The 15443-nt window shown below is 44.9% G+C and overlaps 2 protein-coding genes across 2 annotated transcripts; one reads left to right on the top strand and one right to left on the bottom strand.

The window, feature by feature from the left end:
* Window positions 1–1247: 1247 nt before the first annotated feature.
* BHQ10_006398 (uncharacterized protein) lies at window positions 1248–3129 on the bottom strand (the record flags this gene model as incomplete). The annotated part of the gene is made up of 2 exons (XM_040878979.1): window positions 1248–2566; window positions 2619–3129. The coding sequence occupies 2 exons, from the start codon at window positions 3127–3129 to the stop codon at window positions 1248–1250; spliced, it is 1830 nt and encodes a 609-aa protein (XP_040734902.1).
* Window positions 3130–10097: 6968 nt separating this feature from the next.
* Window positions 10098–11803, top strand: BHQ10_006397 (uncharacterized protein; the record flags this gene model as incomplete). The annotated part of the gene is made up of 2 exons (XM_040878978.1): window positions 10098–10440; window positions 10539–11803. The coding sequence occupies 2 exons, from the start codon at window positions 10098–10100 to the stop codon at window positions 11801–11803; spliced, it is 1608 nt and encodes a 535-aa protein (XP_040734901.1).
* Between the last annotated feature and the right edge of the window lie 3640 nt (window positions 11804–15443).

Genomic DNA, 15443 nt, shown 5'->3' with positions numbered 1-15443 from the left:
AGCACGCAGAAGAGGAACGCTGTAAGCTCACACGAACGCGATTTGGCTCATAATCGCAATTACACAGAGCACAGTTACAGATTACACCAAATTCATAAATGATCTACAGATATGTATCATGCATGAAAAAATACATGGGCCAATCAAGTAGTGTATCAAGCTCTAGCAACCTATTCGGTGAAGGTGGATGTTGCACAAGAAGCCTTGGAAGTAGATGATCGACCACGATAGGTGATTTTCCGCCAAGATGAATCACGAACTGAGTCAGTAGTAGAAATAGTACATATATACTAAATAATTCGGGAATAAGACTTTACTCAATGTGTTCAGTACAACTTAAGCTCTCTCGCTCAGATTTAACGTTACACATCTCCAACACTTAGGTATACGATAAGTGTCTAGGTAAAGACGTACTAGGTCGGAGTCGATATATGCATATCCAAATTCAGACTATTTCCCCAATAAGGCAGGTATACTGTCAACAATAGGTATAGATAAGCATTAAATCTCTCAATACTCGAGAAAAGAATAAGGTCAGCCCACAATTAGGATTTCGTCACGCCTCCATCGATGTGCACTTCCTCGACCCTCAAGTTGATATATGTAGATCCTTCGATGTTGATAATCCCAAAGCTGTGACGCCCGCATTACACCCTTTTACGGTATGACACGGAGCACATACCTACCTGTGAAGCCATATAACTCAGGCATACTGATAGAAGTATACCGTGGTACCGTGGGCGTGAAACGGATTCGGTGCTATATGTAAGTGGGTTTATGTTGAAGCTTGCAGCTATGTTATCTAAAGAATGATGTACGAAGCAGAGTCTCATACATGTATCCTTAAGTGCTATTACTATTTATGAATGATGTAGAACTGCATTGACATTGAAGAAAACAATCATAATATAGATCTAAGAATTGTCCTATAAGTTCAGTTACTGACATCATTTCATTTGAATTTATCAAGTTATTAGATTCGTCATGACCCAGTGTCAAAGTTGTAAAAGAACCTCAACAAGAGATAGTCGATAAAACCAAAATGGTTACAAAAAGAACCAAAAAATAAACCAAAACAACAGTTGAAACAAGTGAAAGTACACGTCATTTCCAGTCATCACATTCAGGGTATTCTGCCCGGACTCCAAATATATGTTTTGTGCGTATATAGATGTATATTCATGTATGTATATGAAAACAGCCGTATCGTACGAAAGTTGTTCAAATAGGATGAAAAAAAAGGGACATCAACTGGCCGGTTCAGCCCTTAATCGCACAGGCACGTCGGGTCGTTGATGTTGTTGTTGCTCTTGGTGGCGTTGCACTTGAGACCGAAGATTGTCCGCTTTCTTCCACAGTTCTTCTCCTTTCTCGTCGCAGATGGGCGATAGCCATAGTGCAGATTTGAGTATCTTCTTGACATCTGCCCAGGTCGATAGATTTGTTGCAACAGCGACTTGACTTAACATTGCAGCGAACCAGGTAACAGTTTCGGTCTTGTTGGATGCAATACCGCCAACGACTAGAGTCCAGACAAAAAGCTCAGGAACAGTTTTCCAGGCCTTTGGGAGGGATTGACTGAACAAAGCTTGCCGTAGCTGTGCGGTCAATTGAGGGAAAGGCGCCATGGCGGGAACCAGAGGGAAGATAGTGATTAGACAATATATAAGCGTAGCGATTCTGAGTGGTTCATAGGTGGGGCATGCTTCGCCCATGCCCATCTCGTCTGCGGTCGGCAGTGACAAAGCTCGGTGTTGGATCGAGTTTCGGCGATCAGCCATAATAGGCGCATCAGAGCCGGCAAAAGCACCAGCAAAGATGCCTTGCATGTATAATTCAATGACAGCGTTGTAGCTATACATATCTTTGAATAGTGTGACAAGTTCACTTGGAAGACCAAGCTCAATCATCCTGGGGAAATCGCCTCCTTTGTACATCTCCAAAAGGAATTGAATCGGTTGGGGCCAGTCGGGTTGCTGGTGTCGTCCGGCCGTTTTGATAATTGGTGTATAGGGGAAAAGTGGTTTTCGTAAAAATTTCGATGAAAACATGACCGTTGCGAGAGACATCATCTCTGCTAAACCGGCCAGCTCAATAGCGTCAAAGCCTCCGCGAATTTCGAGTAGTCGTATCAGACCCATGACATGTACCTCGTCGTAATCCAGGTACGAGTATATGTTAGCCCACTGAATATCGTTAAACGGTGATTTGTGGGTGTCACGACCAGGCGCAAAAACTGCTTCGTCGTAGCGACTATATCCCATGAGAAACACCGCCATAAGTAGCTCATCCGTCTTTTGCGCCGCCGGGTCTTGTAGTGCTTGATTAATCCTCCTTATCGATTCATTCTCTGCGGTCATAATTTGAAGCATTTTTTGCCGTCTTTGCCTCGATGGCAATCCGCTCTGCATTCGATCGAGGACAAACTCGTGACTGAGTGTACCGTATAGAAATGCAGACAGTAGAGCGGGGCTGCGTAGGGCGCTTGAAACCCATATATCGGAGATAGTCGGCCCGTTAGATTTCGAGTCTTGTGGCAGCATCTTGGTCATAACGACAGAGGCGGCTAGAATCATTAGCATGCAATATACCAATCTATAAACAAGGTCAATACTAACAGTATTTAATTGTCCGTCGAACGGTATCCTCAGGCACCTCCGTCCCGAAGACAGTCAGCATGGGTGTCTTCAGGCCATGATTAAGCGAAGCGGTCAAATCAATCGTGTCAGATGACGATTCGCGTTTGTATGGTATAAGAGAGGCGTCAGATGGGCTGGCTTCTTCTTCTTCTTTTATCACAGGTGACTCCCGAGTATCGGGCTCCGATTTCACAACGACTTCAGTAAATGCGGGCGGACTGGATAGAGGAGGGCTCTGCAGGCTTGGTCTTTCGTATGGTTTGGCTCTGGTGGGTTCCTTAGTGCCGGCCTTACGGCGCTTCCATATATAGCGACCGGCGTTGGCTCGAATGAGCGTTCGACTGGAGGAGCTCTCTGTTCGTGATGAGGGATCGACCGATATGAAATTGAACCCGGCGGGAGCGGAGTCTGAGGCAGACATTGGCGAATTAGTACGACGGGTAGATTGGGATGTTATAGCATTAGGCGTGAATGGGACAGGGTTGTCCATTTTTGGTGAGATCAGTGATACAAGGCTCGTAGGTCTAGCCGAGACGCCATCAGACTGACGCCAGCCTCTTGGGTGAGTCTTAATCAGACATCCATCCGATGGCAGGATGTTGGTGCGTATCGGGATGAGGCAGTATGCGATAGGGGACAGCGCCGTAGTAATCGTGTAGCGAGTCCGGGAATGAGGCGGGAATAAGTGTGGGCGGTTGCGACGAGATTGTCGTACTCGTATTTGATGTTGTGATAGTTCAGCTGGATTGATTTTTCTGTCCAGAAGACGCCGCTTCTCAGAGCTGGAGTCAAGACCGACTTAAGTTAGTGAGACGGAGAAGGCGGTGGAAAGTTGGACCGGGATTCGAATTTGCAGTGAGGAGCGGCGGGTGGCTTGAGACGAAACGTGGATATCTGAGATATTGTTGTGAACTGTTCGAGATGGTAATAGATATGGCTGTATGTTCAAGAGGCGGTGGGGAAGAGGTTGAAGAGAGTCAGAGGACGGTCTGGTCTGGTGGGCGTGATTGTGGACGGCCGGAGAAATGAGGGAACCCAGCGAGAGAGAAGGAGCGACCGACTGCGAGACTAGTGACTTGGGGACAATAGGAAGGAACGATGGCAGTTGGCGCCTGCCATTTGGGCCAGTCAGGGCTGCCTTTCTGCCGTACCTCGTGATCCTCACCAATCACAGCGCGCGTTGACGCCGGCTGCTCTCTAATTCCGCGTTCCGGCCGGGGACCCTGTACGAGAAGCCAATCAGAAGGCTTTATTTGTGAAGATAGTGGACTTTGTGCTTCCACTTTAGGCTTAGTGCGAAGTCACTAGTTCGTTCTAATTTTCCAGCAATCTCTTCGTCTTTCCTCCGTGCCACTTCGACTACTATGTACGTACTAGACGCTCTACCTTTCATTTGACAGATCCATTCGATTTGCTGACAGCAGATCTGAGTTAGCCTCATTTACGATCGACTCGACTACGCACTCTACTACTGCAATGCCTAGCCGGTCCGATCCGTGGGCTGATCCGTGGGCAGCAGATACGGGATCGTACAGAGATGGCGGTGGCTGCTACAGCGCTACCACGATGACGCGTTCCACGTTGTGTTCTCGAGAAACACATTGAGAGTTCCACAGTGCAAAGCAACCAGGGCTTGTAATAAGGTATATCTTAGATACTCCAGCGTGAGGCGTGACAAGTCAAACCCTAATCCCTGAGTATCCCGTACCCCTCCAAAAAATGCGTGCAAGGCCACCAATGGCTTGTATACATAGTACACTATTACTTGCAAGCATTAAACAACAATGAAGCAAGTATCATGCCTGCACTGCAAGATGATACACCTACGGCCATAGGACCTTAGTCTTATGCGGGTGTTTGACAGACTCTCTTCCAAACGAGACCAATCTTCTGGTTTCTGCACCCCTAGTGGGCTTGAGCTATGACCTTCAGCCCACCAGCACGATTGGCCGATCTGATCGCTACTATTAGTTTCTGTACCAGAGATTGGAGTGTCATAACGCTGTTAGTGCGTTTGTCTACCACATCTAAATATCACTTTGATGGCAAGGTCAAAAAGTAGCGAGGTACGCGAACCCGACGAATAGAGACGAAGAATAATGAATTGGGAGGCATTCTGCACTGCCACTCTACACCTAGGTGAAGTTATGCTTCTCAAATAATATTTTTTTTCTATTCATTTGCATCAAGAGCCATAAGTTGTGGTACCTATGTGTGAGAAAGGTAGTCCACCCTGTCCAGGTACGAGGTACAACTCTTCAACATTATGCACCACGCAGTACCACATCCACGGGTGCAATTTTTCATAATTACTACAGCAAGGCATTTCTCATTTGAAATGACAGAATAGCGATCGTGCTTCGTGGCTTGCTGAAATGATTAATTTCTCCGACTTTGGGAAACTCAAAACTCCATTGTGACCTGTCACATGCCAAGTCCGAAAGTTTGGGGGTTGTGAAATAAATTATGGCTGCACGGAATCAGAGCCAACGGATCTGAGTATTTTAAGTTGAGGCTGAAGAGACTTGGCCTGTTTTCTGGTTTTATTCGAGAGGACATGGCCATATAATAAGAGTTAAGGGATAGAAAATAATACCAAGTTATAATAGCGACGACAAATACGAATAACTTCGGGACTTGTTCCGCTGTTTTTTGTGGTGTCAACGGAATGAAGGATATCTAATTACTCTCAGCCTGTTGCACCTTGCAAGCAAGTTTTATCATAGTATATGGCGGTTTTGCAAGGGCAGATACAAGGCCGAATGGAGTCCAGCGTAATATGCCATCCTACCTACTAGCTAGCCATGATTGTCTTCAAGTCCCAAAAACTAGGTAGATCTAGAAAAAGATCAATACACGAACGCATTCAACTCAATCAATCTCACAGACTAGATGTTCACAACTTCCTCGCCATGACCCCCCTCCTCCATCTCTTTGAATCCCAACCCTTCCACTGAGCCAATTCTTCCCTCAGAATCTCAACATATTCATCCCCCATGTCCTCCGCTTCAACCTCCTCAAATCCATGTCTCCGATAAAMCCCGCCGTTCCACGGAACTTCCAGAAACGTAATCAACGTCAACCACCCATACCCTTGCTCACGCGCATATTGGGCAACAGTATCGATCAAACAGCCTGCAATACCTTGCCGCTGAAATGAGGCATGCACGGAGCACTCAGCGATATATAAATGTTTCGAGGTATTGTTTGGATTAATGCGTTTCGTTGCTAAAAATGCAACAGCACTTTCTGATCCGGAGTTGTCATCTGTGGCGATAGCAACCCATAGAAGCTGGGAGGATAAATGGGAGTAAAGTATATCAGTGGAAAGAGGTGGATCCGCTGCAATGAATGCGAGGTCTGGGATTGATTTGAAGACTCCAGATGCTGATTGTTCTATGGCTGGTAGATGTGGGATGTCGGTTGCGATTGCTGGACGGATTTTGATTTGTTTATAAAGGCTAGTTGATACTAGTATTGATGCGCGAGTTGCCTCCATGATTGTTGACTCGAGGAACGTGATTGAAAAATGGAAAGGTTGGTAAAAGTTGATGATGCCATAAGATACGTTCCCGAAGGCCGCATCCATGGATGGACTTAAGCCCTAACGGGACCCCGCAACTTTGAGGCAACTCGGAGATACGTTGATAATTATTCAATATGAATCGGATATTACCATCATATGACCTTGCTTTAGCAAACCAAGACTGATTTGTTCAAGCGGCATATTGCAAAATTGAATATCACAGAGGTGACGTAGTGAATTACTCTCACGATCTGACACAGCCTTTACATAATTCCTATTCACGTCTTATACACCCTCTCTGCCCTTTACTACTCAGGCGAAGATATGAATTTTTACTTCTCACCGTGTCTCGAAATCAGATGGTACCGTCTCCACAATCGGCCTAGTATATTTCTTCCGCGCATGCAAGATGTAATAGACAATCGATAAAAGTAAAGTAGCCACAATAATGAGAACATTGTAGTTCATGTTTTCAGCCGTGACTGGGTAATACGAGTGCCAGAAGGACCAGAAAAGAGCAAAATTCAAGTATTTGACGGAATATGCATCGATCAAAATACCCAGAATTCCTGGGATGCGCCAGGGTTCCCAGACAAAAAGTCGCCCAACATTGTCGACCGGCCCGTACAGAAAGGGATMCCCAGCCTCACCCGCCTCACCGCAAAAGAGTATCTTCGATGTTGATTGTGGTATAGAGTGCAACGAGCAAGATACCTAAGCCAAGGGCTACGTTGATAGTCATACTGGTCATTATGGAGCAAAGCACGGCAAGTGCAGCATTCTTCACCTCCTTGGACACGTGGATGGCACCATCCACCCAGTGAACAAGAAGACAAACATGAGCAGGCCGACCATGGTAGAGAGTCCCTGTGCATCCCGACCGCCCTTATTAATGAAGTAGGTCCAGATCTCACTCAAGTCGTGCTTTATACTAAACACATATCGTGGCATAAGCACACCAAAGAAGGCCAGGATATAGATACAAAGCACCGGGCATTTAAGGGTAGGCAGCAGCCGACGTTTAATTGTATTTAATACTAAAGCTAAACAGGAGCACTGCGTAGATAATTAGAAGTCCTCGTCAACTGGTAGTTTTATATGAAGGAAGTGTATTAGTTAATATCTAAATTAGCGTGCTGGTAATATAACATGTTAAGGCAACTAGAGCCTGCTAGCTTATGAATGTTATACAGCAGACCAGATATAATAGGAAACTTTAATATGAGGGAGGTACCAGCATCGCAACCTAGGAGTATTGACTAGAAGAGATGGGAGCCCTATAGTTCGTAGATCTTTACGTTCGGAGCACTAGATCTTGCAGTACTCATATGGAAGCTAGTTCACACAGTAAGGCAAAAGTATACCAGGCATCTAGCCAGGCAAGGAGGTATAGATAAATCATCCCAACAGGACCACCATTATATTACTTAGTCACTCATTGCCATATCTTACTACTAGGAGTGAAAATGTACTCAACTAATCTAATATAAAACTGGAAGATTACCTTCCCAGGTCATAAGGATGGTGGTCATAAAACTGAACATGGCTATGAAGCTACACGTTCGCTGGTCGATTTATGAGCAGATAAATATGAGATGATGTATGGTGAAAGCTACCTTGAGAATAGCCCGCTTACCTGGTCTTAAGAGCTGGGCAAGATTGCGTTCCTAACGATCCAAGAATGACTTGCCATCCATCTCGCACGTGGCTGAGATGTCGGTCTTAGTCTAGAGCTTAATTGTGTCTATGGCAAAGTTCAAAGTGTAGCAAGAAATAGTATTAAAGATGCTAGCAGAAAAGTAAGAGGAATAAGAGCAGCAAAGAGAAGAGAGACGAATCTGCAGGGAAGCAAAATGAAAAAGAGAAGATAACGTGACACTGCATCAATATGTCCTGAAGGTGCTGGGTACCACATCAAAGAGGCAGACCAGTACCTGATCATGATGGTGTTTTTTTATGTACCTACCATTAAATTCCCCATATGATGGAGAAAGAAGATACTGGTTGCCTTCTTTATTCCGGTACATCGAGGATATTCATAAGGTCCGTAGCAGAGGGTATTACCCCTTTCATCTTCCCTCTTTACTACCGGTTGTACTCACATTTGCATCTTCGATTCTACCTTTCCTTCTCCGCTCATTCTTTCGTTTTTTCTACAGTATGACCACCCCTGGCGTTCAGATCACCGCAACAAATAAATCTCCACTTATCCTCATCGTGACATGGTAACTCCTAGTTCTCGCTGCATTTGCCTACATCATGCGCTCCGTCATCAAGATATCACGCCAGGCTATACGCTTAAAACTGGATGGCTACCTTCCCACAACAGCATCAGTCTTTTGCGCCGCTCAATCTCTGGCTATTATCCTCCGAGCCACAGCCGGGTTCGGAAAACGTTTGAGTACTTTATCTGTCGACAAAGTGGACAGAAATGAGAAAGCCACCATGGCGGCGGATATTCTTTMCCCTCCCCGCCCCTCTAGCCAAATTATCCCCGTATAAACGACACAAACGAGTTATGTACGGCATTAGTCTCTTTGTTATTCTCTCTGACTTTATTTCCATCTCTATGATTCCCTTTTCCTGCTCGGTACCAGAAATATGGGATTTCGCTTTTGGCAATTGTATCAACAAGGTAGGGCAACCTAAGAAGTAACTATCCAAACAGGAATAGAAAGGAGGGGAGGAGTTCAATAGCTTTATCGGTCAAAATTATGCTTATATTGTTATGCAACAGACTGTATGATTAATCAGCTTCAATGCATACAGCATCACAACTAAGGCCACCTTAATTTTCATACCTATCTACGTTATCAGCCAGATGCAGTGGCCTATCTCGCCTAAAGTTGCTTTCTCCACTCCTTTCGTGTTACGAATATGATGAGCAAATGAACCTTCGCTGTGGCATAATATCGTGCTCCTTCCCAGAAATTAGTCAATCAAATGTCCTTTTAGATCTTCAAACAATATCAGGACCCTCCGTGCTCCTAAACGCATGTGAGATAGACACCTGGTTGTTCTTAGACTACGTACTATAAGGTTCCAAGACTCTTTTAAACTGTATATTCCTTTATACTCGACACTTATCATCGAGATGAATGCTCTCAAGACGACACAAACCGTTTATTGCCCCTCTTTGTAGTTGCGGAATGTCGCTCTCTGTCCGGCAAAAAGAAAGTCCACCAATATGAATGTGACTTTGCAAGTGCGCTCACCTTAGCGGTATGCACGTTCATTGAATAAGAAACCAAGTTATTACAGACGAGCTAGCTTTTCACAGAGATCACAAAATATTCAGCCAATCCTAACGCGCTAGGGCTTGACTATCTAGGCTAAATTCCTGGACTAATGCCTCTTACCTCGGTCATTGTTGTCTAGTATCGCTTGCCACAGCGAAGAATAGACCACTCGCAGTTCACATATGTAGAGGAAAATGGGCTGGAACGAGTTCTGAACAAGCAAGTCGATTTGGAAATTTGATGATTAATTAACATCCTGGTTATGATTGGTTTCTCTATTTTGACGTTGGCCTTGGCTCCTTGATTGTGCTTTCAAGCTTCAAACTTTAGGATCAATGGCCCCAGAATGTCCCCTCCGCATTCTGGGGTAAAAGACTAATTACAATCCATGTTCCCCACATGGTAAGCATGAAGCTGGCCACCACCAGCCATTCAGTCAGTAGCTTAGCAGTGGATTCATGAGTATTGGTCTCTTCCGGAGAATTTAACTTCCATATGCTCACATGGCGATATTCGAGCACATGGTGATTCGACTAACTAGTGCAAGTTCTGGATGCTAATAATAAACACATGGTAATCCCCCCACCCTTTAGGTCTTATAAGTACTGTCATATTTCCTACCCTTGCTCCCCCTCCTCAGTGTTTCCCTAGAGTGACAGGCGCAATAAAAAGTAAGGGAACTCAACCATCACCATGGCGTCCTCCGAGATTCACGTCGAGAAGTCCGCTGCCAGTCATGTGGAAACCACGCTCGGCAGCGGTGCCATTTACGAGGCCAAATTGGCCTCTGACGAAGAGCACTCGCAAAGCCTGTGGCAGGCATTGAGTGCAAATCGGAAAGCAGTTGCATGGTCTATGCTTATTTCACTTTCGATTATCATGGAAGGTTATGACCTCGTCTTGATTGGCAATTTCTTTGCCTATCCAGAGTTCACCAAGAAATATGGTGTCGATTACGGAGGCACTATCGGATGGCAGATTCCAGCTCGGTGGCAGTCTGCTTTGAACATGTCAAGTACAGTTGGAACAATCTTTGGTAAATTTTCCTCTTCCGTTCTTCGTTCTTGCCAATTGTTCCCCTTCAAAAGTCAAATTGAAGGCTCAGCGAACATTTTTCACAACTAACAAAAATAGGCGGCATCCTGAACGGCTATTTGACTTCAGTCGTCGGTTATCGTTGGGTCATGATCGTTTCCCTCGGCCTCCTCAACGGCTTGCTCTTCATCGTCTTCTTTGCGCCATCAAACGGAGTCCTCGTTGCAGGCGAACTCCTCTGTGGTTTAGCCTGGGGCGTCTTCGCTATTGTAGGTCCCGCTTATGCATCCGAAGTATGCCCGACCAATTTACGAGGTTATCTCACCGTATACGTCAACCTATGCTGGGCAATTGGACAGTTCATTGCTGCCGGTGTTTTGCAAGGACTGGTGGGTAGACCCGACCAGTGGTCATACCGCATTCCATTTGCGCTACAGTGGATATGGCCGCTACCTCTCATGATCGTCTGCTTCTTCGCCCCAGAATCACCATGGTACTTAGTTCGACATGATCGCCTAGAGGAAGCAAAACACTCATTACATCGTCTCGGTGGAAACAAAACAGAGGAACAAATTAATGGTCAACTGGCTATGCTGGTACATACCGCCAAGATTGAGTCTTCTTTGGAGGTAGGAACCTCATACTTTGATTGTTTCAAGGGAACCGATCTACGCCGAACCGAGATCTGCTGTCTCGCGTTTGTCGGTCAGATCATGTCGGGTAGTTCATTTGCCTATTCGCCAAGCTATTTCTTCACAACAGCTGGTATGAGTACCAGTCACGCCTATCAATTGAACCTTGGTGGCACAGCGATCGCCTTTCTGGGTACTCTTTGTTCCTGGTGGCTGATCACGCACTTTGGTCGACGAACTCTATATGTTACTGGACAGGGAATCCTCTGTGCGACTTTGTTTATTATTGGAATAATCAACGCCGCAACTAGCTCAAAAAGTGCTATTTGGGTAGAGGCCGGCTTTTGCATTTTCTGGCTCCTAGTCTATTCATTGACTGTCGGGCCAATCGCCTATGCAATCGTGGCTGAGACATCATCAATACGTTTACGCGCGTTGACAGTTTCCCTTGCTAGGGTGTCTTATCAAATCATCAACATTGTGAGCCAGGTTCTGGAACCATACTTCATGAACCCAACCGCATGGAATGCTTCAGGCAAGACGGGCTTCTTCTGGGGCGGCACTGCGCTTATCATTTTCATTTGGTCGTACTTCCGCTTACCCGAAGCTAAAGGAAGAACATATGAGGAGCTTGATATTATCTTTGCGAGGAAAGTCAGTGCGAGGAAGTTTGCGTCTCAGGAAGTGGATGCCTATGCTGCGCGAGATGTCGTCAATACAGAGAAGGAGTAGAGACGTTCCATACATCGTGATCATTGTCTGTTCAATATGCTAGGTTTGAATCGCCTGTCTCTCTTAACTGAACGGTCTATAAATCAGAAAAACTTTCCGTAGTAGTGTTTTCAATCGTCATACTTCGTATGTATGAAAACGTGCAGATCGTTGCGAAGTAAGGAACTTGGTCGATCAGTGTTATATTGCCGAAACATATCATCAGACACTTAAGTTGATTAATTTCGCAGCCGGTATAACATGTGTGATATGGTACGTGCCACAGTGATAGATCGGGCTATGTATGCAGTGGAATTAGAAGAATTGGGATATAAATTTTATTCTCCTTCTATTCAAACAATCTCACTATGAGCTGCAATAACAAAAACCGTCATCATCCGTACAAAATGGATATCCGTCGTTGCAACAAGTCATCAAACTGCAGGGCTCGGGGCATGACCAGCATTGGACTGTAGTAAGAATTCAGTTAGCCGGATTTAGTGAAGCCCCACAAGAGGCAGCCTTAAGTATCGAGATGGAAGTGATAACCAATACGATCATTAAACTCCGCGCTACCGAAACAAGAAAAGATGCAGTGAAATGAAAAAAAGTTCCGACTTGCCTGTTTCTAAAACTGACTGCTTCGCGACTCGTGGTAAGGTTTCCGGGGTAGTTTCCGAGTTTACTGAAATCCATGTCAGAGATATTGGCGAGCTCTTGGGTACTATTGGTGTAAATTTTATCAATCGAGCTTACCATAAACGATATCAGAGGCACTTGTCACTGACTGGCCGAGTAATATCAAGGCGATCAGAAAGATGAAAAGGGGACTATCGAATATTCCTCTGCTTTCCATTTTGAGAAGGCTGTCGTTTTTGGGATTGAATGAAGAATCAACTGTATTGAAATGCGCTTCGAAGCGGTATCAAACAATAAAGCTAGAAATTTCCGATGGCCTGTACAATGCAGATACTTTTAGCTAGCAACAACAGGAATCTGGACAAGAATTTCGGTTTATGAATTTGAATCAGCTAGCCTTCTCAATATTTCCTGGAAATTTTATCAATTTTCTATCCCTGTTCCGGAGTCACTAACACGGGGTCTGGCATCCGGAAATGAAGGAAAATGGCGCAAAAAATGGTATTTGACAGGCTGTAGCGTGCCACACTAAAGCTTGTTTGTGGCACGGTTCAGCCCGCAACTGCCCTGAAACAATTTAGCGGCCTGCGGATTCGTCAGCTCATGACGTTTCGTGCAATTGCGATAATCCGTTTTTTCAAGGCTGATAACATGAAAATAATAGCTGATCAGCTGCGTCAAGTAATCAATATTGTTCAAGGGCATCGTGCCCGTTTCAAGAACTTAAACCGGGCTATATAGGTCTACATCAGCATTCTTTTCTTTAATTTATTATTATCTGATATACAAGCCCTATCATGCCTGATATTTGCTTGGTACAAGAGCCACCAATTTACTGGTTGGTACACAGAGGCCCATGCAGGGTAGATTAATTGAAATTTGAAATCCTTCCCGTCTCACCCATGCTCATTGTTGATATTGTTCCGTTCGTAACCTACTTAGGCAGACATACATGCAATTAGCTGGCGATCTCTTACCACTCCAAGGTACGCTGGAATTTAGTCCGTCCGAGGGTTACAATATCTATCGTCAAATCTTCCCGAGGCGTGTGATGTTATTCCAAGAAGGATTCGGTAATTGACATAATCAACTCATCGAAACCATCGGTTTTTCTACTTTGAAGTCTGGACCGAAAGTCAAACAAGACGGTCCCCAGGCTCGGAAAGTTTCCTGTAACTAGCAGGCAATCCGCTAAGCCCCCACAGTTCGCACCACTTTCTATGAAATTGAGACCTCAGTTGACTGCAATATTAATTTCCAAATTTAGTAAGGCGAGACGTAAACGAATTCACCTGAAGTGATTGTAACTCTGCAACATGCCATGAAAGTCCAATGGTGGGCATTCACAACTGCCATTATGATCGCTATTAGAACACTGCTTCCCCATCACATTACCCTTGCAAGACAGAACATACATCACAATTGTGATTGGCTAATTTCATGCAAATAAACCCGAAACCCGATATGTTGACCAAAATTACCACCTCCGTCATGAAGTTAATGCCAGTGTGTCCACCATTCTATAGCCAACTATACAAATGTTGGTTTCGGGGCGTCATATCATTGACACCTGAAGAGAGCCTCCCAGGTACGCTACCAAATGCATCGATTTCTTGTCTTTGTCGACTGTCAACGAACAGATCTCACACGTGTTTCTCCGGTAATCACATTATAGATAGTTGTCGAAGCTATGTGTGCAAAGCCCATAACATTAGCAGGACATTCAAGAGAGAAAATGGCATCTTGGAGAACAATGGGTGATAAAATACAAAAGAACATACTTTTCATTTTGGGCTCAAGTAGAAAAACGTTACCAGTTGGGTTCCAAGCTGAATTGACCACCTCTGTTATCACTCTTCCCGTATCAAATCTGCCGTCTGGCTCGGCCAATAGCTTGGTATGCTCTTCTGATCCATGATCTCGAAAGTGCGTTTTCAGTGTTGCGTGAAGACTAAAACTACGGTAACAGATCGGACATGTGGCACGCAACGACGTAGCCATAATAATAGCTTCTTGTAAGGCGATGGCGGACTCGAAACCCTTCTTGTTCTTGAGTAACTCCATCAGAATGGCAGGATCAAAGAGATCGGGTATACGCATGTGGCAAATAGTCCAATCGTCGATATGTGCCTCTGTCAGGTTCAAGGCTTCTCGGAAAAAATTATAGAACCCGCGAGGTTCTCTGTTGCGGTTCTCACGGAGGATCTGAGAATGTCCTTCGCCGCTGTCGGAGGCGTGGCGGTATAAATCTTCCATGCGTGCGAAACCTTGATAACAGTAGAGACAGAAACAGTGCAAAGATGACTGACGAATTACCGATTTCTGAACTCGATATTTACGTTCCAAATTCTCGGAAGCGAACTGTTCAGGTTTGATTGCAAAACTCGCGCCATGGGGAAAAATGGTTCTATAGTATGTCGAGGGACTTGTCATGGTACCGTTGAAAACCATTGAACGGCGGGTTGCAGGCTCGGGAAGGKAGAAAATCAGTGGTTCTTTCTCTACTTGTTGCTATTTATCCGATTTCCAAAAGGGTATATTCTCCAACCAGTGTCACAACCAGGTACTTGGGTTACCCAAGACTAGACTTATCGAAAGCGAATTTTAGACAGTGGAGAAATAATGAAAGGTTCAGCTGAGAAAGAATAGAGGGCATCGAAAGAAGAGAAAGGTGCATGGGTCTTGGAAACACTAGTCAGCATTATATCTCTCAGCCGTCTCTTCCATCTCCCAGGTGTTTCTTGAGATCGACAAATCACGTAAGGTATTTTTCTTGTTCTTGTTTTTCTTTTTCTCCGTGTACTCGAATTTCTTTGTCCAATTTCTCGCTTACCATTGTGATAGCATGCGAGGAGCAAACAGGGATCAAAAAAATGAGCTTACCTGTTAAGCAGCGAAACAAGGCAGGAAATAGTATCCGAATCAGCGATGAAGCGAACTTGCCCCTCATTGTCCTTGCACTCTTTGGCGCGGACACGGCTCGTACTGACTAAGAGCTTCCAACGATTACTCGGTTAGTTGC

Source organism: Talaromyces amestolkiae (assembly GCF_001896365.1).
Source record: "Talaromyces amestolkiae strain CIB chromosome Unknown scaffold12.1, whole genome shotgun sequence".
Taxonomy (NCBI): Eukaryota; Fungi; Ascomycota; class Eurotiomycetes; order Eurotiales; family Trichocomaceae; genus Talaromyces; species Talaromyces amestolkiae.
This window is presented reverse-complemented; position numbering and strand designations above follow the sequence as displayed.